General features: G+C 37.9%; 2 protein-coding genes and 1 long non-coding RNA gene across 4 annotated transcripts; all 3 read right to left on the bottom strand.

The window, feature by feature from the left end:
• Nucleotides 1–9: 9 nt before the first annotated feature.
• LOC113271426 (potassium transporter 5-like) lies at nucleotides 10–3,453 on the bottom strand. The gene is made up of 9 exons (XM_026521284.1): nucleotides 3,268–3,453; nucleotides 2,935–3,157; nucleotides 2,514–2,762; nucleotides 2,373–2,423; nucleotides 1,937–2,197; nucleotides 1,799–1,851; nucleotides 1,587–1,701; nucleotides 1,234–1,488; nucleotides 10–1,156 (listed from the first exon to the last, which is right to left on the bottom strand). The coding sequence occupies exons 1-9, from the start codon at nucleotides 3,436–3,438 to the stop codon at nucleotides 237–239; spliced, it is 2,298 nt and encodes a 765-aa protein (XP_026377069.1). The 5' UTR covers nucleotides 3,439–3,453; the 3' UTR covers nucleotides 10–236.
• A 426-nt stretch (nucleotides 3,454–3,879) lies between these two features.
• LOC113274331 (ras guanine nucleotide exchange factor P-like) lies at nucleotides 3,880–4,693 on the bottom strand. The gene has a single exon (XM_026523747.1). The coding sequence runs from the start codon at nucleotides 4,663–4,665 to the stop codon at nucleotides 3,916–3,918; it is 750 nt and encodes a 249-aa protein (XP_026379532.1). The 5' UTR covers nucleotides 4,666–4,693; the 3' UTR covers nucleotides 3,880–3,915.
• Nucleotides 4,694–7,548: 2,855 nt separating this feature from the next.
• On the bottom strand, nucleotides 7,549–9,465 carry LOC113271425. 2 transcript variants are annotated; one of them, XR_003322146.1, is made up of 3 exons: nucleotides 9,384–9,465; nucleotides 8,453–9,206; nucleotides 7,549–8,360 (listed from the first exon to the last, which is right to left on the bottom strand). It is a non-coding gene; the product is annotated as an uncharacterized LOC113271425 (long non-coding RNA). The 2 variants fall into 2 exon arrangements; XR_003322145.1 differs by having other exon boundaries at nucleotides 8,453–9,464.
• Between the last annotated feature and the right edge of the window lie 17,077 nt (nucleotides 9,466–26,542).

Below are 26,542 nucleotides of genomic sequence, written 5' to 3'. Positions count from 1 at the left end.
AGACAATTTTACAGGAACATGTTGATGGGGCGATCATCATGTTGACAAGTAAAGAAAGGAAGAATCCTAATGAATCTTCTGCCAAAGAAGAAGAAACAAAGCCATACAACATACAGTTAGAAACCACCCACTCAATGTTCCTGAAAGAAAAGAAAAACATAAGCAGCACCCAATTGTAAGTTGCACACATACAGCCATTCTTGAGCCTGTGCAAAGACACCAACTTCATAAACTAGTTATATCTCATATGTCATACCAACCCGGAGAAGCTTGCGATGTGGAATCGACAATATCTTATCATTTTCCCTTAGATTCTTTCTCAGAAAATTGTAGAGATAGTTAACTACTGCCTTCTTAAGTATAGAGGAATTCTCCTCTGCCACCACTTCTGTTTCTCCCAATAGGTATACCACACCCTTTTCCAGTGCTTTCTGTACAAACTCCATCTCTTTCTCAGCTACTCCACTGGATGAATTTGACGACCCAGTTCCAGAATGCGGCACCCTAGGCACTTCTTGTTCAGAAGATCCAGATTCTATAACATAAGACTCATAGCGGATGAACTCTTTCAAATTTTGGACCAAATCTTGCTCAAAATCTTCTGATTTGCCTACAACATCATTATATCCATAACGTGCCACACAACGGAACATTCGAAACTCTTTTTGTTCAACTTGTCTGAAAAGAAAACATTCCTCGGCTGCCACTCTACTGACTGGAAGCCGTTTTATGGAAACAAACACCAAGACTGAGTGTATAGATGGTATATTGGCAATAAAGTGTGGGAATATCGGCGGAATGCCGTGTACAAGCTCAGAGTATAGAAAACCTATCCCAGGAATCCTGTTTACATGTGGGTTCTTGACAAGATCTGTGACAAAATCGCCAGAAACTTTGTTTTTAAGCTCAAACATGTATCTTTTCCTGTGAACATAGTGCCATATACCCATCATTGACATAAGTACTAGCGACGAAGCCACTGGAAGGTAACCTCCTTGTACGAATTTATAGAGGACTGACGATAAATATGTGACTTCAGTGGTAGCTAGCACTATATAGAATAGTGCTACCAACCAGATGTTTGTTTTCCAAATGAATAACATTATGAGGGTAACCAAATGAGTTGTGATTACCATCACAGAAACCACCGCAATTCCTGCACAAAACTAAATTTTGAAATGAGAGTTCACAGAACGCTTATTCACATATAGCCAATCATCCTTTGTAACTTACCATATGCATTACCAATCTGTTCGGTAGTCCGGAATATCAGTGTGACTAGAACAGTTGCAGTCATAATTAGGTAATTGAGCTCAGGAATGTAAACCTGTCCTTCAAACTTAGCAGAAGTGTGAACCACTTTAACCCTCGGAAAGGCCCCTAGACTTAGAGCTTGTGTTATGATTGCAAATGCGGCAGATACCATAGCTTGGCTCGCAATAATTGCAGCAGCAACGGCAATGGCGAAGGTTGGCCAATATATTGATTCTGTCATTAGTAACAAGTCATTTGTTTCTGAAATTAACCTATTCTTTTGAAGACTGGTTAGAATTAATACCCTGATTGTGCAGTTTAGATCGACTTACTTGGAACTGACTTGTAGAAAGTATCAGAAACATCACCCGGAAATTTGGAGAGGTATGCAGTTTGCCCAATGTAACAGAACAGTAGTGCAGGAAAAACGATCCCAGAGAAACTAATCTGCAATTCCATGGTAAGGAAAAGAATATTTAGCTCATCGATTTGCTTCTTAGATTTTCATTCCCTGATCAAGAGTATGGAAATTCCGAAAACATACTTGAATTGCCCGGACGGAGAAATGGCCGAGATCAGCAAACATAGCTTCAGTACCTGTTTGATATCATATTTATACTTAACAAATCAGGCTGTTGAAGGTATGCATCTTCAATAAACACAAATGATTAACTTCACTGACCTGTAATGCACAGCACAGCCCCCCCAAGAGATATCCATGCTGCCTTGCCATTTCGTTGGAAGTAGTATATTATGTACATCGGGTTAAAAGCACGCAAAATAGTCACGTCATGCTTAAATATATTGTAGAGACCAATGCCAGCAATGAAAGTAAACCATAGAAGGATGATTGGAGCAAATGTGCTACCAACTTTGTCTGTGCCGAACTGTTGTGCCGCAAAGAGAAGGATCAAGATTACTACGGAAATTCCGACAACAGCATCTAAGTGTTCATACAAAAGAAAAATAGTCAAGCCAAAATGCAGTTAAAATACAGGACCGCCTTTCGATCCTATCATATAAAAATTTAGAGTAGTAGATTGGTGTTTGGTCCGGTCCAGCGTAGTGCATGGCAGTTCAGCCTAAAATAACATCCTTGATTTCCATAGCAAATCTACCTTGATCGAGAGATGATGTTAACTGCTTGATGCCACCAACCGCAGACAGCACTGTTATTTCATTGTCGTCAGTTACACAGACATACATAAGCAATTAACCCATACAGATATCTGACTGAATTTAGAGTAACCAAAGCTCACCAGAGATGCTTGGAGTCAGAATTCCGTCTCCAATAACCATGGAAGTCCCTAAGATTGTGACACAGAAGAGAATAATTGGAATGACTTTACTGCTCTCTAGTGCATCTTTTATCTTTTGAGCTCTTCTCAACTGGCTTGATGGTGTATCCAGTTTATAGTGCGAAAGTTCCCTGTCCTCTGGCTGCTGATTAGGTATTAGCCTTACCTTTGCGTAGCGGCATATCAAGGAGTAAAGTGCAAAAGTTCCTCCTACAGGAGCCAATAACTTGCTCAACAACTGTTATTCTAATGGCAGCAGAAGGACAGAAAACCTTTACTACAAAAAAGATCCTGGACGGAGAAATGTTCTGACATATTGTTACCAATTTTCACCGTTAATCTGGTATTACTGCCGTATTTTGACCTAAAAAAAAAAACTTACCGTTGCCGTGATCGTTAGCCCACAAAACAATGAAGACGTATTTGCTCATTGGTACGATAATGATCGTATAAATGATGATAGACAAAACGCCCAGCAAGTCATCTTTGTTCTTGATCCCATTGGGGAAGGTGCTGGAATATACGTAAAGTGGAGATGTTCCTATGTCCCCATAAATCACACCAACACTCTGGAACGCCAAACTCAGTGTTGTTTTCCAGTCCAACTGTTAGATACAGATCGCGGACGTGCATGCATTCAAGATTTTATTAGCTAATTAATTACATATATGGTAAAATGTTAAAGATCGATCCCTGCCATTAATTATGGACAAACCTTAGATCTATGGCCTTCTCCATTAGAAACTTTTCCTGCTTCCATGTTCAGTGAGTCTACATGGCGAAGCTTTGCCCATGAGACCTTTCGGTCTTTCAGTCCCTTGTCGACTTGTTCTGTCGTTGGCATTTCTCCTCCGTTCTCATTAGTATTCTTAACAGAGTCTTCCATTTTCACAGGTTTGATTGTTTGGTCTTTGCTGTTATTCAATAGCCTGATTTACATTTATATATATAGGCACAAAAGTTGATGAAGTCTTAATTTCGTTTGAATATTCAAGACATTAGTCGTTAGCAAACAACCTTAAAACCATATATACGTAGCCAAAAATAGACATGAGAGATGAGGGAATGAAGGCCGTTAACTACTGTGCACCTGTACTATTGCCAAAAAGAAGCGAGACGGTTTTAGAGTCGTCTAATAATATACAGTCAGTTAAACTAACCTTAATTTATCAGTTATGCCTGTCTAGTTTAACCCTATCTGCTGGGCACTTATAAATTAACGTGAACTAGCATCAAAATCAGCGTTCATGCATGGTTTTTAATCAAGAATGAAATTTTATATATTAAAACATAAGCGTTATAGTTTACAGGATGTATGAAAATATTATCGATAAAAGCCGTAAAATGTGAAAGCAGTGGTAGTCTATGGTCCCATGTATGCTGCCCAGGAAGAGACGATGAAAATGATAAGCTTATATCTGATATTTGCAGCAGTGCTCGATGCTGCTGCTGCTGCTGATGATGGTGACCTCATGATTCTATTGTTATTATTACCTGCAGCAGCAGCAATAGCCAGACAAGCAATGGGGTTAACAATTTGACCGCATTTCGCGGGCAGTTCCTGAGCTCGGGTAATGTTAATCCCGGATTGTCCAGCTTTGGAGGTGACTTCATTGGATATCATGGTGCAGAGGCACTCTGGATTAGACTTGATAACTGATAGCAGGGGATCACAACAACTCCTTGGTGGTGGCTGCTCATCTTCGTTATTGTTCCCATTATCGTTCTTGTCATTATTGTATTCATCGTTATTGTTCCCGTTATTGTTCCAGCTGTTGAAGTAATTTGGACTGCTAGTACGAGTACTACTGCCGCTGCTGCTACTACTGCTACCTCTACTAGTTGTGCTCGTAACCCCGTAAAGGTAGCTCAAACAAGGAATAAGTTGTGTGACACATGAAGGCGGTGGTGGTGGTCTTCGTTGCTGATCAAAAAATGATGATGGTGGTGACCTTTCCTGGTCGTTGTTATAATCAACTGGTTGAGAATTAGAGTACTGCTCATCGCCAGCAGCTGACACTAATCCATCGTGATGTTGTAGTAATGTTATTGTTACGACTACCGCCACTACCAAACAAATGAAGCTCCAATTAAAAAAATTAATTTGCTTCATAACTTAATTGCTCATGTAACAAATTGTGGATGCTCCCTATAATTTTTATTGCAATATTGGATGACAAAGATGCTAATATATACTAATACTATTGATTCAGTGTTGGATCTGGTTGGTCACCCAACTTCTTGTTTACCTAGCCATACTTATTAGCTAGTATAATATCCTTTTTTTTCCTTAGGTTGATGAGCTGCTTGTTAACTTGGCTGACATCAGCTTATACGTGGTGCGAATCAGGAAAGGCAACTCAATATTATTAAGAAACCTATGTCCAGGAGTGGTGTAATATAAGTTGGAGTACGGTCATTTTGTAAAGGTCTATTTTGGATTTCCTCTCCTGCCAAGATTGCTAATTAGCGTTTTTTTCCCAAAAAGATTGAAATTAGTGTTTCCTCTTCTCGTTAGCTTTTTCATCCATTGTTCGGTTAGCTGAGTCAGCATATGTGCACGCATGGCAAAAACTGTACGCGTGTCCCATGTGTTATAAAAAATACCCCCTCTTCCTTCTTCTTCTTCTTCTTCAAGTGATTAAATCCAAATCTTTTTTCCTGAAACTAGTACTGTGAAATTTGACAGATGCCATTGGCAACAAACCCAATCCCAGTTCATCGGCTTTTCACCTCACTAGCACCTTTCTCCCATTCTCAGTATCATGTTCTATCATTCTCCATCTCAGAAACACCATCAGTTTCTTCTCTTGTCTCTGAATCCATCTAAAACCCCATCTCAGTTACCAATCTCAAATTATTATCAAACCGTAACTTTTCTACTACCCATCATTGTTAACCATTCAATTACGATAACCCATTCATCCTTGGACCATGAATCTTCAATCGATCCACAGTAAAACCTAGATCTAACAGTCAACAGCATCCGGTGAATTAGATATTAGCCCGTTCTTCCATCTTCTCGAGCTCCTTATTTCCTCTGAATTTAATGGATTTCACTTCTCCATCTTCTGTATTCTTCACTCGAGCATCAGCAGAAGCAATTTAAGCGATTCAAACCCTTAATTCTCTATGCAACCATCTCCCTCTGCGTCTCTGTGTTATTTCAGGTGCAATTTCAGCAACAAACCAATCTCGGCATCATCTCAATCTCGGAGAACCAAATTTGAATTGAAACATCTCAATCTCGGCTGCATCTCAATCTTGGCAGCATTTCAATATCAACACCTGGTTTTAGTTGAACTGAAACATCACAATTTCTTACTACTTCCCCTCAATCGAAATTCAATTTCATTAATCAGTAAAAATAAAAAACCCAAATTTTTAGGGTTTCTCGGAAATTTAATTTCAAAGACGTGTTCTTCTGAAATTTCAATGTATTTGTTTCTTGGAAATAATATGTAATGAATCATTGAATTGGTTGTAAGAAATTGATTATAGAAAGAGGGGATCTCATCTGTTCAATTGGAAGAAACTGGAATAACGATTCCATGACATCGTTGGGGGTTTATTTGGTGTTAGATGATTGATGAAGAAGATGACTGAATGAATTCGAAGATGTGTATGTTGGGGTTATCTCAATGGGTTTGCAGATGGAGAAACGAGGTTGAGATCATGAAGGTTCTTCTGTTGATTATTGCAGATGGTTGAGTTTGAAGTGAGTAATGGGGTTTATGACTGAAACTGGCAGCAAATTGGTTTTGTATGGATACTATACAATGATGTATATCCTCGAAAAAGGGAGTTGTGGTTTTGATTGTTTCTCAGATTGAAAAATGAGATGCTGCCGAGTGAAACTAATGATGAATTATGAAAATCAGGGAAAGAAAACAGTGAGGATGTTGTTGCTGAGATACGATCTAGTCTAGGTAGGGCTGCACATGGGCGGGTATGGGTGGGTATAATCTAAAACCAACCTCGCACCCACAGACTGCGGTTTTTTTTTTTCATAACCAACCCCGCACCCACAAACAGCGGGCGGGTTTTGTTACCCGCCCGCTACGGGTTGGGCGGGTATGGGTTTAAACGGGTTTAAACCCGCTTTATATTCAAGTATTTAGAGTAACTTCTATTCTCCTTGATTAAGTGAGAAAAAAAAACCAAAACCCCCAAAATATTCATATCTAGGAAGTTCACAGATGAAGATTAAGTGTTGAATCTGTTGATTTTTCGTTGTTGTCGATTTCTGGTGAAGATTCGAAGTTGTTGTTGTCGATTTCTGGTGAAGATTTCTGGTAATTGTCGTTCGTAGGTGAAGAAGAAGAACCGAGGAGGAAGAAGAGGAGAGGCCGAACAGAGAGAAGAGTGTAGAAAGTGAATGAGGGTTATCAGTTATCCTATCTACTAGTATTAGGGTTTCATAATGGACGACTAGGATTAGTTTTATCTAATGATATATAATCTGCGGGTTTTTTGGGCGGGTATGGGCGGGTATTAGCTTAAACCAACCTCGCACCCACAGACAGCGGGTTTTTTTTTTTCATAACCAACCCCGCACCCACAACGGGCGGGTATGGATTAAAAACCCACGGTTTTAGCGGGTACGGGTGGGTTTGGGTATCGTGGGCGGGTCTTGTGCAGCCCTAAGTCTAGGGTATTTTTAGAAGGACGGAAAACACGTGTACAGTTTTTGACATACGTGCACATGTGCTGACTCAGTTAACCGAACAGTGGATGGAAAAGCTAACTAGAGGAGGAAACATTGATTTCAATCTTTTTGGGGAGGAAAAGCTAATTAGCTATCTTTGCAGGGGAGGAAACACAATAGCCCTTTTGTAAAAAAATTAACAGCTTTTTATCCAAATATATATAGACACACACGTATACATATTTATTCTTTTTGGTTTTTAGATCATGTAACATTTTATTTCATAGAAAAATAAATGTTATTTGGATGTTTAAGATAACAAAAAACATCACGAAGGAAAAAAAAAAACAAGAAAATAAATCCAAATACAAATAAAGATACAAATTCCAAAAAATATAGAGATGAACTACAATAATATCCAATTTTTATAGGGAGGAGGAAGGACTAGTAATCCGGAATGAATTCCGACCTTTTCTTCTTTAAGAATGCGTTTGGCACCGGTGGAGTTGGAGTTAGGGGAGGAAGTTGGAGGAGGTAGGTCATATTACCCCTGTTTGGCATAGTTTTCTGGGGTGGAATTTATTTTCCAGTCAACTATTGTTATCCTTCCTCTCATGTGCTTGTATTAATCATCTTTTGATGGATATACCATACTCTAGATTTTTTCAGAACCAAATAAGTTGACTAAATTCATGGGAAAGCAAGGAAGAACTGGGGTACCCCCAAACCTCCCCGACCACCACTGCCTCTATCGTTGGAGCCTCCATAGAACCTCCTCTACCACCTCGTTTATCATCTCCGTAACTCGGAGCACCACCACCGTATGATGGAGGATATGCATTCGGACCACCAGTGTAGCTAGTGGGTGGAGGAACTGCATCAGTTCCATAATTACTATTCCAACCACCACCATAACTACTAGTAGGAGGATAATTTCCACCAGCTCCACCATAAGATGCTTTTGCAGGAGGGGCCTGTCCATAACTATCTTCTCTTCCATAAGAACCCCCTCTTACTCCACCTCCATGGCCAACACCATGATCTCCACCTTGGTATCCACCACTCCCACCATATCCCCCACTCTGTTACCACCTCCTCCAGTATTTTTGGTACCACATTTATTACACTCAGTTCTTCTAGCGAAGTTCGAATTTCCACAACTTGAACACAAAACACAGAATTCCAAAGACAAATTTCAACTTCTAATTCACAGAAAGCAATACATTAGGAAGATAAAATAAAATCAACATACCTTGAATTAGGCACATCCAATCACCATCTCTTCCACTACCACCACGTCCACCGCCGCCGCCTCCACGTCCAGCACGATCTCCTCCACCTTGGTATCCACAATCACAACCACCTCCGAGACGCAGATCCAGGTCCTCAGAGACGCAGAGCCATGACGAATTTATTCTCGAATGCTTACTTGATGGTTATTCCGAAACAGAGAATGAGGAGATTAAAAATCCAAAAACAAAGACAAGTATCAAGAAAAAAAAAGTTGGACAAGAGAAGAAGTGTCACCAAAAGGAGGGAGGAGAATTAAGATAAACTATGATACATTCCCTCGATTTCTTCAGTATATCATGCTTTCAATTTTAGAGCTATATGTCAAATATCAACTTGTAATGCTTCTGTTAAGTCCAAATATGATATACCACCCACTGCAATTCAGAATTTTTTTAGTCCAAGATAAATGGTGCTATGAAAGAAGTCGTCGATAATTTGGGATGAACCCTAATTACCAATTGATTCATTATAGAAACTGAAATTAAACCCTATACATCATCCAAACTTGAATTAAAAATAAACCCATCACTAATTGATCAATATACAAATCAATTTCACACTAAACAGTGTTAGTTAAAGAAACCTTAAATTCAACTTAGCTTTTTGTCGAGTTTGAATCAACACATGGATCGACACCATGACCATCAACTATCCCTTATTCGATTCAATTTCGATAAATCTCAGACTCATCATCTTTATCTTCATCATCGATTCTGTAAAAACATCACATTTTTCTTAGAACTCTCTCTCAACACAGTTCCGTGTCCAATCAACTATGGCTCCTCAACAACTCTCTTCCTAAACACATCAGTATTGATTTTCTATGAACGAAATGAACAGAGAAGAGACGAATTGAAAGAGATGGTAACAGAGAAGAGGCGAGAGCAAACCTCGGTTTTTCAGCGGAGAAAAAATGGTAAAAGAAAGTGAAATAAAACCAGATCGGCTTTCAACAGATAAGACCGAGAAAAAAGAATAAAAAAAATCTTCCGGAAAATCATTTACTCTGTCAGGAGAAAGAAACCGACGAAATAAAACTGCTCCTTTGACTAATACTACTATTTCCTACGATTGGTCAAAACACCCTCACAAATAGTAACTATTTGTGATGCCCCTAAAAAAACCCTCACTAATAGTACCTGTTTTTGTAGTGGGTGTTGTTTCCACCATTGAAGGGAGAAAGATGAATCTTTTGTCATCAAGTGTGTTTTTTTTTTTGAAAAGGAGAGCGGGTTAAGGGAACCCCAGCCAAACAAACAAAAAACAAAAAACAGGAGGCAACAACATCTCACTCCATAAACCCAAGGCCACAAATCCTAAGCACCAAATCTAACCCCCAGGTTAGAAATGCGCTCATAAACTTTCCCCATCGCATTTTCAATTATAATCCTCTTCAGGTCAGCTGAGAAGGAGTCAATTTCTTCAAAAACTCTCACGGGAAGAGCATTGATAATAAATCATCTGCACGTTTACAGGGAACCCTTGAAAACTATCTCCAAGTCTTTTGATATACTCCCAAGTATGGTGACATGTCCAAGTGGGAGCAGCATTTGGATTGGTAAGATACGACACCACCAACATACAATCAGCGCAGAGAGACTTATGGCATCCATTTTGTGGTTGCAAGCTTGAGTCCATCTTCAACACCTTCTAGCTCATGAATAATAACATACGATGACTTGGTGCTGCCATTTACAACTCCAAAGTGTACGCCCTTATCATTCCTTAAAATAATACCAAACCCTGTTGTCATGTCCTTGTAAGAGCTATCGGTATTGACAAAAACTTTATCAATATTAGGCTTGATCCAAGACTTTTGAACCTTATTAGGAGGGGTAAACCTAGAAGAGTAACTCCATATCAAAGAAACTACTCTACTCTTCACATTATCATACACATTAACATCAACGGACATCACCTTAAGCCTCACGTCCTCCTTGATTTTCTAAAGAAGAAAATATGAATATAAGGATTTTTGGGTGAAAATGCTTATATTCCTCTCACCCCAAATATGGCAGATGAAAGCATTAAAGGCCAGTTTGTGAATAGTACCATCAGTCCTAGTCCCTTTCAGGTTGGCCACACACCACATAATTTGAGAGTCCCAATCCGGGTGAGAAATGATTCTCAAGCCTAGAAGTCGCATCAAACCATTCCAAATAGAAACAACGTAACAACATTTGAAGAGAAAATCGAAATCATCTTCGAGAATTAAGTTGCAAAGGAGAGGGTACCAAGTACACCACCAAATTTTTTGTTCGGAAACCTGTATGGACAAAACCTAATACAATTCATAGTAGACCAACTTAATGATCCTTCAAAATATGTCTATATAGTTTATATCTGTACCGCTTCTATCATAAAGTCTAGACAATGAAATCCGTGAACCTGATAGTTAAGAAGAGTTCTTGGACCATCTCAAAAATAAATATCCAAGATCAATGTAGTCATACTAATATATTCAGATCTGAACTCTTCCACCTATGAAACTTGTTATCTATCTTTCAAGATAGGAATTTTACAAGAAACCAGTCTCGTAATCGATCTTAATTATATGGACATATATACTAGAATTGAGTACATACTGTTAGAGCACTACTCGGTCGAACTCGCAAGCGTTGCTATCTCAAGCTTGTTTGTCAAGTTTAGTTGTCAAAACTATAAGTCTTGATTTCTAGTCTACTTATAACTATGTCTCGGATCAGGATAGAATGTGTAGTTGAGCTTTAGATTTCACGGCGTTCTTCGATTAAAGACGAAGAACTACTAAGGGGAGCTTGTGGAACTTCATCAGCATAAGGTATGTGGAGACTTGAGATCATCTATCACTCAGATGTCTATTCTATTATATCTCCTATTGAGACAAAAGTCGTATAGCTATATAGATTATACACATTTGATATTTCGAGCTGAGTTTAACTCGCTTATATCTTTCTCGAAATATGTGTTGGTAAGTTGTTTGCTTTAACCACGTTCATCATTATTCTTGACGAAAGTCAAAAGATGATCATGTGAAAATCACATGGTAACATCTTACATGATTTGTGTGAGACAGTCATTTGATGTAGGCTCGGAATGTTTCGTATTGATCATTCGATCACTTGAAAATTTCTTATAAGCTAATAGTTTGTGTGAGACAGCTATTGTCGTCTTCTAAGAATGTTTCAATGATTGAAATGGGAGTTAAGAGCTAAAACCCATTTCTGGATACATTACGGTTTGTGTACTTAGTATACGAACTGTTTTGACGGAATTCAGGACCGGAAGTTTGCATACACGTTCGCAAACTTATTCAACTGTTTAAGTCAGGGTACTTTAGTTTGCATACCCGTTCGCAAATTTATTTATCTGTTGAAGTCCTGAAACCAAGTTTGCGTACCCGTTCACAAACGGTTTCAACTGAACTCGGTCCGGAGCTAAAGTTTGCGTCCCTGTTTACAAACTTTCGAATTATGACCAATGTCCGGAATTTAAGTTCGCATACCCGTTTGCAAACTTAAGTGGTTCAAGTTCTTAAATCGGTTAAGTATGATTTCATACTCATGAACAAATGAGATTTTTTTTATGGGGGCAAATATTGACGGGGACATGGGGGACGAATATAAATTTGACAAATGTTCTTCATTTTCTTACCATTTTTAACTAATTAGTATTTTAATTATGTGCAACCAAAATTACTCTTCTCCAAATCTTGTTACTTATTAGTAAATCTAAAAATATTAATTAACCTTAATTTACATCTAATCCAATAATAGTAACAATATCAAAAATAAATGGTCACTGTAAATGGAATAATAAATAAAAACACGATATACTCTAACATCTTTTTAATCTTTTCACAAAGACATTTATGTACGATTATATATTCAGACTTTGTTGTTTGTCACCTTTATTGATTTATTCTGTACCATTCTCTCAAGTCAATTTAGGATGGCATAAGAGACAAATGGGGAATAAAAGGGTCAAACTAGGATGGACTAAATCGTCAATGCATGAACAAACTAAAAACCTTTGCGTATCTCTAGGTTATATTGCACGTATACTAATTCTGCATGCTATATTAGCACATCTTGGAGGTTCTTAAAATGTGCACCTCTAAATAGAGATATGGACGATTCTGCGCAATTACTTTTGTTGTTATATGGGTGCTCTTTTGTAGACCAAAAGTATCTAGATAAAGAATTTTTTTGTTTACATTTTCATTATGATTGAAGATAATTCGATGATATATTTTTTTTTCCTTTTTTAGCGATATTCTATCAATATTTAAGATGTGAAAAACTAACATTAATACAGGAGAAAAAAAATTACCCATAAGTAAGATTAACTAGACTTGTGGAAGGGTAAATCCGGTGTAGCAATTGAAGACTTTTAATTAGTTTAAAAACAGTAAGGAAAAGAGATAAAAATGTCGAGTTCCTATTCATCCCTCATGACCCCATCGGTATTTGCCCCCATTAAAATTTTTCTCTGAACAAATGCATTTATAAATTAAGGAATGCAATCTTTGCAAATAGCGGCTAAAATGTTCATGAACTGATTCTTTTGAATTAATCCGATTTTGCTTCAATTGTGTCTTGTATACTTCTATGAGAATATAAACAATTGAACAACTCTATGAGTAACACAATTAGATTCAATTGATTATCAATTGATCTAGAAGTGTTAAGATGAACAAGGATAGGAGAAAAGTGTTCATATGGCTAACTTCGGTTAACTGTTAATGAGCCAACTCAATATACACGTTTAGGTACGGTTACCCAAATCTAAATAAAGGTATATTTCATTTGTGTGTAACAAGCTAAAGACCATCTAACGGTGGAAAGATATTAGCTTGAATCTTGAATCAGGTTTCATCTAACGATGAATATTGAATGCTTTGTTATCAAGGTAACATTGATTGCAAACCCTGATTTGAAGAATGTATAAGGGAGAACTCTTGCAACTAGGAAACCTAATCCCCACACCTCCTGCGTGATACTAGTTGCGACTAGAGTCGATTCTCCTTTAACCTAGGTTTTTCCTAAAACCATTATAGGCTAACGACTTAAAGGCTTCATTGGGATTCTGAAGCCAGACCCAGCTATTTTCTCTACAATTGTGTGTTCAGATCATACTTTCTTCTATCGTATTGAGTATTATCTTCTCTAAGATTTGCTCGAAATTTATCATACATATTAACATCAACGGACATCACCTTAAGCCTCACGTCCTCCTTGATTTTCTAAAGAAGAAAATATGAATATAAGGATTTTTGGGTGAAAATGCTTATATTCCTCTCACCCCAAATATGGCAGATGAAAGCATTAAAGGCCAGTTTGTGAATAGTACCATCAGTCCTAGTCCCTTTCAGGTTGGCCACACACCACATAATTTGAGAGTCCCAATCCGGATGAGAAATGATTCTCAAGCCTAGAAGTCGCATCAAACCATTCCAAATAGAAACAACGTAACAACATTTGAAGAGAAAATCGAAATCATCTTCGAGAATTAAGTTGGAAAGGAGAGTGTACCAAGTACACCACCAAATTTTTCGTTCGGCAACCTGTATGGACAAAACCTAATACAATTTATAGTAGACCAACTTAATGATCCTTCACAATATGTCTATATAGTTTATATCTTTACCGCTTCTCAATCATAAAGTCTAGACAATGAAATCCGTGAACCTGATAGTTAAGAAGAGTTCTTGGACCATCTCAAAAATAAATATCCAAGATCAATCCAGTCATACTAATATATTCAGATCTGAACTCTTCCACCTATGAAACTTGTTATCTATCTTTCAAGATAGGAATTCTACAAGAAACCAGTCTCGTAATCGATCTTAATTATATGGACATATATACTAGAATTGAGTACGTACAGTTAGAGCACTGCTCGGTGAAATCGCAAGCGTTGCTATCTCAAGCTTGTTTGTCAATTTTAGTTGTCAAAACTATAAGTCTTGATTTCTAGTCTACTTATAGCTATGTCTCGGATCAGGATAGAATGTGTAGTTGAGCTTTAGACTTCACGGCGTTCATCGATTAAAGACGAAGAACTACTAAGGGGATCTTGTGGAACTTCATCAGAAAAAGGTATGTGGAGACTTGAGATCATCTATCACTCAGAAGTCTATTCTATTATATCTCCTATTGAGACAAAAGTCGTATAGCTATATAGATTATACACATTTGATATTTCGAGCTGAGTTTAACTCACTTATATCTTTCTCGAAATATGTGTTGGTAAGTTGTTTGCTTTAACCACGTTCATCATTATTCTTGACGAAAGTCAAAAGATGATCATGTAAAAATCACATGGTAACATCTTACATGATTTTTGTGAGACAGTCATTTGATGTAGGCTCGGAATGTTTTGTATTGATCATTCGATCACTTGAAAATTTCTTATAAGCTAATAGTTTGTGTGAGACAGCTATTGTCGTCTTCTAAGAATGTTTCAATGATTGAAATGGGAGTTAAGAGCTAAAACCCATGTCTGGATACATTACGGTTTGTGTACTTAGTGTACGAACTGTTTTGACGGAATTCAAGACCGGAAGTTTGCATACACGTTCGCAAACTTGTTCAACTGTTTAAGTCAGGGTACTTAAGTTTGCATACCCGTTCGCAAACTGATTTATCTGTTGAAGTCCTGAAACCAAGTTTGCGTACCCGTTCGCAAACGGTTTCAACTGAACACGGTCCGGAGCTAAAGTTTGCGTACCCGTTTACAAACTTTTGAATTGTGACCAATGTCCGGAATTTAAGTTCGCGTACCCGTTTGCAAACTTAAGTGGTTCAAGTTCTTAAATCGGTTAAGTATGATTTCATACTCATGAACAAATGAGATTTTTTTTATGGGGGAAAATATTGATGGGGGCACGGGGGACGAATATAAATTTGACAAATGTTCTTCATTTTCTTACCATTTTTAACTACTTAGTATTTTAATTATGTACATCCAAAATTACTGTTCTCCAAATCTTGTTACTTATTAGTAAATCTAAAAATATTCGTTAACCTTAATTAACATCTAATCCAATAATAGTAACAATATAAAAAATAAATGGTCACTGTAAATGGAATAATAAATAAAAACACGATATACTCTAACATCTTTTTAATCTTTTCACAAAGGCATTTATGTACGATTATATATTCAGACTTTGTTGTTTGTCACCTTTATTGATTTATTCTGTACCATTCTCTCAAGTCAATTTAGGATGGCATAAGAGACAAATGGGGAATAAAAGGGTCAAACTAGGATGGACTAAATCGCCAATGCATGAACAAACTAAAAACCTTTGCGTATCTCTAGGTTATACTGCACGTATACTAATTTTGCATGCTATATTAGCACATCTTGGAGGTTCTTAAAATGTGCACCTCTAAGTAGAGAGATATGGACGATTCTGCGCAATTATTTTTGTTGTTACATGGGTGCTATTTTGTTGACCAAAAGTATCTAGATAAAGAATTTTTTGTTTACATTTTCATTATGATTGAAGATAATTCGATGATATATTTTTTTTTCCTTTTTTGACGATATTCTATCAACATTTAAGATGTGAAAAACTAACATTAATACAGGAGAAAAAAATTACCCATAAGTAAGATTAACTAGACTTGTGGAGGGGTAAATCCGGTGTAGTAATTGAAGACTTTTAATTAGTTTAAAAACAGTAAAGAAAAGAGAGAAAAATGTCGAGTTCCTATTCGTCCCTCATGACCCCATCGGTATTTGCCCCCATTAAAAATTTTCTCTGAACAAATGCATTTATAAATTAAGGAATGCAATCTTTGTAAACAGTGGCTAAAATGTTCATGAACTGATTCTTTTGAGTTAATCCGATTTTGCTTCAATTGTGTCTTGTATACTTCTATGAGAATATAAACAATTGAACAACTCTATGAGTAACACAATTAGATTCATTTGATTATCAATTGATCTAGAAGTGTTAAGATGAACAAGGATAGGAGAAAAGTGTTCATATGGCTAACTTCGGTTAACTGTTAATGAGCCAACTCAATATACACGTTTAGGTACGGTTACCCAAATCTAAATGAAGGTATATTTCATTTGTGTGTAACAAGTTATGGACCATCTAACGGTGGAAAGATATTAGCTTGAATCTTGAATCAGGTTTCATCTAACGGTGAATATTGAATGCTTTGTTACCAAAGTAACATTGATTGCAAACCATGATTTGAAGAATATATAAGGGAGAACTCTAGCAACTAGGAAACCTAATACACACACCTCTTGCGTGATACTAGTTGCGACTAGAGTCGATTCCCCTTTAACCTAGGTTTTTCCTAAAACCATTATAGGCTAACGACTTAAAGGCTTCATTGGGATTCTGAAGCCAGACCCGACTATTTTCTCTACAATTGTGTGTTCAGATCATACTTTCTTCTATCGTATTGAGCATTATCTTCTCTAAGATTTGCTCGAGATTTATCTCTGATAGCTAAGATATAAAAAGTAATCACAAAGCTCTTCGTCTCATTCTTTGTAATTCCATAATAACTTGTTCTACTGCCATATAGTTAAGTTATTGTGAGGTGATTGATATTTCTAGGATGTTCTTCGGGAATATAAGACCGGATTATTAATTATTTCCTGTTCACCTTGATTTATCAAAAGTCGAAACAAAAACTTCGTAGGTATTTCTGTGGGAGACAAATTTATCTATTCTAATAGACTTTTCTGTGTGAGACAGATTTGATTATTAAGTCTTCGACTTTGGGTCGTAGCAAATCTTAGTTGTGGGTGAGATCATCTAAGGGAATCAAGTGCTTAGAGTCCTGCTGGGATTCATAGACGTAAGGAATGCGACTGTACCTTAATCAGTGTGAGCTTGGTTAGGTCTCAAATACATTCCAGTCCGAATTTAACTTGTAGTATGCTAGAGTTTGTAACATCTTAATACAGTGTGGTGTTCAAATCTGGACTAGGTCCTGGGGTTTTTCTGCATTTGCGGTTTCCTCGTTAACAAAACTTCTGGTGTCTGTGTTATTTCTTTTCCGCATTATATTTTCCATATAATTGAAATATCACAGGTTGTGCATAGTTCAATCAATTGGTAAATCCAACCTTTGGTTGTTGATTGAAATTGATTGACGCCTGGATATTGGTCTTTGGTACCATCCAATTTATTTCTTATATTGATTCGGCTCACAGATTTCTATCTGTTCGATTGCAGATCGATTTAAGAAACTGAGATATAACTCTCGGATATATTTTCCCTGATTGAGTCTGACTGTCTAGTTGATTCTCTTGGAATTATATTGGATCTATCCATACAGATTGCCTAAATGAAATATTAGGTGTGGTTGTTAGACCCCCGCTTTTTCCGTTGGTATCTGTCAGGACCCATGTTTGGACTGACAAGTTCAGTTAAGGCCACCTGAGTTATGGGTTCTAGTAATCTAATTAGTGTAATCAGTAGTTAATTAACTGTGATTAATTAGTTAATAGTTGTTGCTAGGTGGGGTTAGTAGAGTGTGTGTGTGAGTGGCACACGTGCACACCAAACCCTATCTTTTATATTTTTCTTCTGTTTGTAGAACTCCTCATGAAAAATTAGTAATCAAAAGTATCTTTTCTCTTTGAAATTTTGTTCTCCCCAGTCCAATCTCTATCATTAGAGATCAAGAATAGCTTATGTGCTGATTTGTAAGGCAAGTCCTTACAATTGGAATCAGAGCACTCGATTCCTGTGTGACCGAGTGCAATGATTATCAACAGGGTTGAGTTTGAATCTGAAGTGAAAAATTCGATTGCCGAATTGGCGGCTGAATTAGAAGCTACGGTTAAGAATTCGTTTGCTGATTTGAAGGTTGCATTGGAATCTCTCACTACTGAGTACAAGGATGTGGTTGATTGTGTAAACAAGATGCAAGCATATGAAATAATTACTCAAACCCTCCTCTGACTGTACACACGAAGTCGATGCAGATTTGGATCTAATTCCCATTGAGTCAAAGCCAGTGAGTAATTTCACTCCTTATTCTTCTATTCCTGAAGATTCATATCTAGCAGATGAAGAAAATTGTAAATCTAGAACCAAAATTCAAATCTCGCATATGGATGAAGCTGGTTTTGAAGTTCAAATCCAGAAATACAATGGTGATTCAACGTTTCTAGCTTACCGAGAAGGTAAACCCTTTATTCCTAGAACTGAATTCGTGGTGAATTTTCAAAGTAAAAGAATTGCAGCTCAAGAGGTTAATGGATGCAATATGTTAAATCTGGATTTTAATGATGAATTTCGTCAGTTTGGGAATCAGAAGATTATTGATGAAGATAACCTTAATCAATTTTCTATTAACTCCAGGTTGTGTCTCAGGTTACTCACCTAACTCAGGTTGTGAGTAACCTAACTCAGATTGTGTCTCATTACTCACCTAACTCAGATTACTTGTATGGGTATTTCTATGTCTAGTTCTCAGTATACTCGGCTATTAATTGATAGAGGAAGAATATTTAATTGGTCAAATCCGCTGGATAAATACACTTATGACTTTGTTATTGAGCAGAAATCTGAACCTGGGTACCATTTGTATTTGTTATTTGAGTACTTCAAGGTGTTTGAGTTTGTTAAAAATAGAAAAAAGTGTATTGCCAGCAAGATGTTTGAGGAAATGACACAGCAAGAGAGTGCTCTCTTCTCTGTTTTTGGACTTCATGTGACCGAGGAAGGTTAGTCTAGCAATGCAGTAGGTATCTATTGTAGCCGAAATTTTACTGGGAGGGTATTTGATCGAGGAAGGTTGATCGATTTTATTAAGAGAGATGAAGCTTGCGAGTTATCTGGTAACACACTACAGCAAGTTATTATCCCATGGATTCAAAATAGAAGAGAAAGCAAACCTGGGAATGTATCAGAACTGTTGGAGCAACTGATGTTGAAATATTTCAGACTACCTACTCATGTGAGAATAGATTGGAAGGGGTGCAAGAAGATAAAAATACTTATCAAACTAGTCGTTCTCGTAGTATCCAGACGTTTGGTTTTCTTATTAAAGTTTGAATTAATCTGGTTTTCCTTCGATTCACAGTGTATGGGAAAAAACAATGACTATCTTTTACGTCCCATGTGTTTACTCAAACAATGTTGCTTTATGGTTTGTGTTTGTAAGCGTGGGAATTTAAGCTGGGATATGAATCATCTTCTGGTAAAGCTTGAAAATGGATGGTGTGTGAAGATAGAAGCCAAGAGGGAAAAGTATTTGTGTTATTACTGTGAGGTACTCAAGCTTCAGTTTAAATATATGCAGCAATATCCACTCTTGTTACTCTTACCTATGAAGTCCTTGAATATCTATGTTGTTGGTTTACACACAACTCTCGATTTTCCCCGGAATTCTATATACTATGGTTGTAAAGGAAATTGTCTCTTTATATGTATGGTGGGAATCAATTATTGTAACAAGTACTTTATAGTGGCAGCTGGGTATTTTACTAGGACTACCCGACATCTTTTGAAGCAACTGCCGACCTACATATCTGATGGTTCAACAGAACAAGGGGAAGATGAAGCTCTCAACTCCATGGCTGTGATACAGAGTTTGCAAGAGGTAAGGATAATTCTTGTGACTACATTATATGGATTTCTTACATACATTTTGTTCACCAAAGATTGTATACTTCTCGAAAGGTTTTGGATGAGAATATTCACCATGGTATCTATTTCTCTACAAGTCAGCACAAGACATCATTCTCTTACAGCTGGACTAAAGGAGGAAATGAATACGTCTATCTTACACAATGGCCTGCTAGGAATATTATTTCTTGAGGTTGTATTTGTTCCTTACAAGTGTGAAAAGTTAGGCTTGGTGCTCATGGAAGCGAATGCAGTTGTAAGTGGTATACTACTTAGTGTGACTAGATTACCAGACAAGATTGAATTAAAAGAGTCTAGGTATGCTACTTCAAATTATTTCTCTGCTACGGGACTTTTTGGGTCAGTCTTCTTTTCTTATATCATCAAATTCAGTTTGGAATTGGGAATTGGTTATGGGATCAGATAGTTAGCAGTCAAACTGGTTATACAAGGCATTGCAGAATTAGCCAAGACAATAATTACAATTTTTGCTGGTATTTGCTTACTTAGGGAATTCCACAAGGGGAACTCAATTAATTGTTTCCTTTCGGCATACTACCTGGACAACAATATTTTTCTCTCAGAAAAAAATGTGCAGTACTTCTCTCTAGCAATCAACCGGAAGTCGATCAAGTCAATCGACTTATGTACAGTTGTTGGTCGTATTGACTGTACTTATACAAGCACTAGAGAAATAATTTTTTCAAAGGAGACTCTGCTGCCTAAGAGAGGTTTTTCAGCAGCTGAAGACATTTTCTATTGACAAGGTCACGAAACGTGAACAACATGTCGGCACTGAAGAAGTTATATTCCCAAGAAATAAGACGCATGTGACAGTTTTTGTGTTAGAAGAGGATGCAGGTTTAGGACTACATCTTCACATACAAGTTCACTGCACAGAAGTTAACATGAAGATGCTTGTTAATACTTCAACTGGTATGAGAGAAGGTCATCTGGCGCTGAAGGTGGAGCATCGATTATTATTACAGGACTTCAACGAAGCATGATGCATGTTGTTCAGATGAATGGTTTCCATCTTTTCTTGGACACGGGTGTTGAAGTTGTGAAGTTCACATTTCATATAGCAGCCGTGGTAGAGCTGTAATTCGGCAACAAAAGTGTTCTATATGGGCCGAGCTCAGTTTATATCCTTGAGGACAAGGATAATTTGAAGGAGTGCGATTTGTCAGGACCCATGTTTGGGCTAACAAGTTCAGTTAAAGGCCACCTAAGTTATGGGTTCTAGTAATCTAATTAGTGTAGTCAGTAGTTAATTAACCGTGATTAATTAGTTAATAGTTGTTGCTAGGTGGGGTTAGTAGAGTGTGTGTGAGTGGCACACGTGCACACCAAACCCTATCTTTTATATTTTCCTTCTGTTTGTAGAACTCCTCATGAAAAATTAGTAATCAAAAGTATCTTTTCTCTATGAAATTCTGTTCTCCCCAGTACAATCTCTATCCTTAGAGATTTTGAGTTGTTTCTGTGCTAAATTGTAAGGTAGATCCTTACAGTATCAAAGCAGGAAAACACGTTTAAGACCTCATAAGTCTGTGTTTGTAGCAATTTGATTTCTGTGGATAGATTGTCTCATATCTACGCACATAAAAATGTCTTCTAAAATTTTTGATTATGCCAAATGTCTTGGGCTTACCTCAAAGGATAACTCCTTAGATGATTAATCTGAATCCCGATGTAGAAAATTTTTGCTATCAGATTTTGATAACATTCTCTCTGATGAGACATTTGACCCTATGTCAGAAACTGAAATGGAACTCACAAGAATATTAAAAAAATCTACTGAGATTATTGTTTTTTAAGATTTTAAAATAAAGTCTCTGGAAGAAAAACATGCTCAACTCATTGGTGAACTCGAGAAGTCTCTTGGTCGAGAACGAGAACTCTACAGTTCGTTGATGAAAAAGCGGGGGTCTAACAACCTCACCCAATATTTCTCTTAGCAATCTGTATGGACAAACTCCAATATACTTTCAAGAGAATCAACTAGACAGTCAGACTCAATCTTAAGAAAAAGTATATCAAAGAGTTATATCTCAATTTAGTACGCAATCAAGCAAATAGGAATTTGCGATCCTGATTGAATATAAGAGAAATAACTTGAACAGTACCAAAGACCAATGTTCAAGGATCACTCAATTTCAATCAGCAACCAAAGGTTGGATTTACCAATTGATCGATTCAACGCACAACCTGTGATATTTCAATTATATAACAAAATATAATGCTGAAAAGAAATAACATAGAAACCAGAAGTTTTGTTAACGAAGAAACATCAAATGCAGAAAAACCCCGGGAACTAGTCCAGATTTGAACACCACATTGTATTAATCCGCTACATACACTAGCCTACTACCAGTGAACTTCTGACTGGAACGTAGCTGAACCCCAACTATCTCACACTGATTCAAGGTACAATCATGCTCCTTACGTCTCTGATCCCAGCAGGATACTACACACTTGATTCCCTTAGTTGGTCTTACCCACAACTAAGAGTTGCTACGACCCCAAGTCGAAGACTTGATCAACAAATCTGTATCATACAGAAAAGTCTATTATATAGAAAAATATGTCTCCCACAGATAAACCTACAAGTTTTGTTCCATATTTTCATAAATCAAGGTGAACAGGAACCAATTCATACTCCGGACTTATATTTGCGAAGAACATCCTATAATTATCAATCATCTCACAATAATCTTAATCGATTAACAAAATAAGATATTGTAGAATCACAAACGATGATACGAAGGTGTTTGTGACTACTTTTCAATCTTGCCTATCGGAGATAAAATCTCGAGGAAATCTTAAAGAAGATAGTACTCAATCACGATAGAAAACAACAAGATCAGAATACGCAACTACAGAGAAAATAGTTGGGTTTGGCTTCAGAATCCCAATGAAGTATTCAAGTCGTTAACCTACAGGGTTTCTTGAAAAACCTAAGGTTAAAGGAGAATCGACTCTAGCTTATGCAACTAATATCACACAAGAGGTGTAGGGATTAGGTTTCCCAGTTGCTAGAGTTCTCCTTTATATAGATTTCAAATCAGGGTTTGCAATCTTAGTTACCTGGGTAACAAAGCATCCAATATTCACCGTTATATGAAAACCTGATTAAATTCAAGCTAATATCTTTCAAACGTTAGACCGAACTTAGCTTGTTATACACAAATGAAATGTACCTTCATTTAAGTTTGAGTAATCGTACCTAAACGTGTACACTTAGTTGGTTCAACAATAGTTAACCAATGGTTAGCCATATGAGCACTTTCATATCAACCTTATTCATCTTCACCATAACTAGTTCAAATGAAACTAGTTAGAGAGTTGTTCAATTTCTTAGATCTCATAGAAGTATACGAGACACAATTGAAGCAAAATCGATTTTAATTCACTTGAATCAATTCATGAACATCATAGATGGTTTGCAAAAGATTGCATTCCTTATTATATAAATATTTTAGTTCATGAACAAACGGATTTTAGAAAGTAACCTACTTAAGTATGCAAATGGGTACGCATACCTAAGTAGCTGGACCGAGTTTGGTTACGCCAGTACGCGTACGGGTAAGCATAACAATTTACATTCCAAACTCCAGCAAAAATTCCCGGAACCCAAACTTCCGTCAGTACCCGTACGGGTACGCATACCTTAGTTCCGGACTTCCAACAACCAACCAGTACGCTTACGGGTACGCATACTTAGGTTCCCAGTTTTGGATTTACACAAATATGAATATACGCTATGTTTATATCCACACATGGTTACTTGTTCTAAACTCTCATTTCAATCATTGAAACTTTCTTACAGGATGACAATAGTTGTTATCCACAAATTATTAGCATCAAAGTTGTTAGAGCACTGCTCGGTCGAACTCGCATGTGTTGCTATCTCAAGCACGTTTGTCAATGTTAGTGATCAAAAATATAAGTCTTGATTTCTAGTCTACTATTAGCTAAGTCTCGGACTAGGATAGAAAGTGTAGTTGTACTCAAGACTCCTTGGCGATCATCATACAAAGACGAAGAACAACTCAAGGAACTAGTGGAACTTCATCGACTAAAAGGTATTGGAGACTTGAACTTATCTATCACTCAAAAGTTTATATACTCTATCTCCTATCTTGAGACAAAAGTCGTTTTGCTATTGTTTGAGGGTGAAAACGGTTTCTGCTGATTTCGGTAATTTCGGGTGTGTGGGTGAGAAACGAGTCTAAACCCTAAACAATGTACTGCAAGGGAGTACTTTAGATTCAAGAGATCAATCTGTACAAATCCGGCCTAAACCAAGAAATGGTCGTTCCAGACTTGCTTCGGTCACAAAGAGGAGGAGAAGGGTTGGTTTTGGGGAGGGAAGCGAATAGAGTGTTGAGACCAAAATAGTTGATCCTGGAAGAGTAGTTGTTTTGTGACTTGCATCAGAAAGTGGGAAGCTAACATATGGGAAAGCTAGTAAACGTTTTCTGAGTGTTGTATGCTCCTGACCAGAACTTGTTGTTCGGTGGAAATAGGTAAGACCTATTTATACAAGTCGAAGTGAAACGTACTCTGGTCTCGTAAGAAATGGAAAACGGGTGAGTAAATGGGAGGAGGTGATAACCGGTAACGCCTGGAATTGATGTTCCATAAAAGAAAGCGCTTTACCATTACTCCATGTATTTACTAACCGCCTCATCCTTATGACACTGTCTTGTAACGGGCGTAGTGTACGCCGCACGCTGTAAACCTCCAAACCAATACCCAATGAGCATCCCCCAGTTTGTGACATGTGTTGATATCTCGAGTGTTTTCGTGGAAAACATGTAGCATGTTGTTGTTTTTTGGCAAGTTGAGCTTAGGAGACTTGCCGGCTCGGTGGTGACCTTGGATGGTCGATATTTTGCATCTTGAGAGGAAGGGTAGCCGTTGATTATTGCAACCCTTCGTTTGGTAGCCAGTGGCATGAAATCATGGCCGGCATGGCTTTAATATGGCCTAGTTTAGGCATGGCCAAAAGCTAGGGTTTTGGCATTGTTTAGGCGCGACCAAAACTAGGGCTTGGCGTCGAGCCAAAAGGTTGCCATGCGTTAGCTGGTAACCTTGGACGTCTAAGATCTGCAGAAATGTGGCCGTCGATTATTGCAAGCCTTCGTTTTGGAATCCGTGAAGGGAAGGCCGGCATGGTATGGTTTAGGCGCAACAAGGTGGCTGGCACGGCATTCCATTGGCACATGTGGCATGGTCGGCATGCCTTGGCGCGGTTTAGGCGTGGCCAAAACTATGGTTTTGGCGTTGGGCCAAAGGTTACCATGCGTTGGCTGGCGACCTTGGACGGCTAAAATTTTCATCTAAGATGGAAGGGTGATCGTTGATTATCGCAAGTCTTCGTTTTGGCAGCCGTAAAGAGAAGGTCGGCATGGTATAGTTTAGGCGCGGCAAGGTGGCTGGCACGGCATGCCATTGGCACATGTGGCATGGTCGGCATGCCTTGGCGCGGTTTACGCTTGGCCAAAACTAGGGTTTTGGCGTTGGGCCAAAGGTTACCATGCGTTGGCTGGCGATCTTGGACGGCTAAGATTTGCATCTAAGATGGAAGGGTGGTCGTTGATTGTCGCACGCCTTCGTTTTGGAAGCCGTAAAGGGAAGGCCGGTATGGTGTAGGCGCGGCAAGGTGGCTGGCACTGATAGACGCATTTATGTGTCTAATATAGCTCATTTGTATATATTGTTAGTACTCGATATTGTACTTATTTGGTTATTTTATGTATTTGTAGGTGTTTTTGGAAAATAATCTCTTGCGGCGAATTTGGCTAAAAATGTGGCATTTGGACCTCCGTTGATAACGTACCGGAAGCGCCTCAGAAGTGTACCGGAAGTATCCCAGAAATACCCCGGAGGAACCCCGAAAAAAAATGCGGAAAATGCTCCAGAGGACACTTGCTATACGGACCCTTGATTTTGGATAAGGGGTAACCTAATTACTAAGGGGTGACCCATTTCCAGGCATCTGCTAAAGGGAGACCAGCCACAGATAAGGGGAGGTCAACTTCTCAAATTCAAAAGAAAATTTTGGCGGGAAAAAAGGCAGCAGCGTCAACAGTTTTGGATCAAGGATTTGAGCGACCTAGCAGGCGATTCAATGGGCAAATTTGGTACCCACGGACTCTACAAGACATAAGGGACCTGTTAGAAGCGATTAGACCCATCTAATTGGGCTGGATAAGTCAGAAAATCCACACAAAGTCAAGACAGTGCACACGGTCCCTGTTTAGGGTTTTGAATTGGTTTGAAAGATTTGGGAGAGATTCTTGCGTGGGATATACTTCAAAACAGTTGAGTTCAAGTCAGAGAAGATTTTGGGAGCAATAGAATAGCTCACAGACGCATACAAAGATCGACAGATGGAATTATTGTTCAAACTGCACGTGAAGAATAAGAGATTTATTCTCGAAT

Source organism: Papaver somniferum, chromosome 4 (genome assembly GCF_003573695.1).
Source record: "Papaver somniferum cultivar HN1 chromosome 4, ASM357369v1, whole genome shotgun sequence".
Classification (NCBI taxonomy): Eukaryota; Viridiplantae; Streptophyta; class Magnoliopsida; order Ranunculales; family Papaveraceae; genus Papaver; species Papaver somniferum.
The sequence above is the reverse complement of the archived record's forward strand: the minus strand, read 5'-3'. Positions and strand labels throughout refer to the sequence as shown.

Coding starts and splice junctions, on each gene's coding strand:
- LOC113271426 (XM_026521284.1), bottom strand. CDS start 3,438: ATGGAAGACTCTGTTAAGAATACTAATGAGAACGGAGGAGAAATGCCA. Junction 2,424..2,513: donor TCTGACTCCAAGCATCTCTG/GTGAGCTTTGGT, acceptor ATGAAATAACAG/TGCTGTCTGCGGTTGGTGGC. Junction 1,852..1,936: donor GGCTGTGCTGTGCATTACAG/GTCAGTGAAGTT, acceptor GATATCAAACAG/GTACTGAAGCTATGTTTGCT.
- LOC113274331 (XM_026523747.1), bottom strand. CDS start 4,665: ATGAAGCAAATTAATTTTTTTAATTGGAGCTTCATTTGTTTGGTAGTG.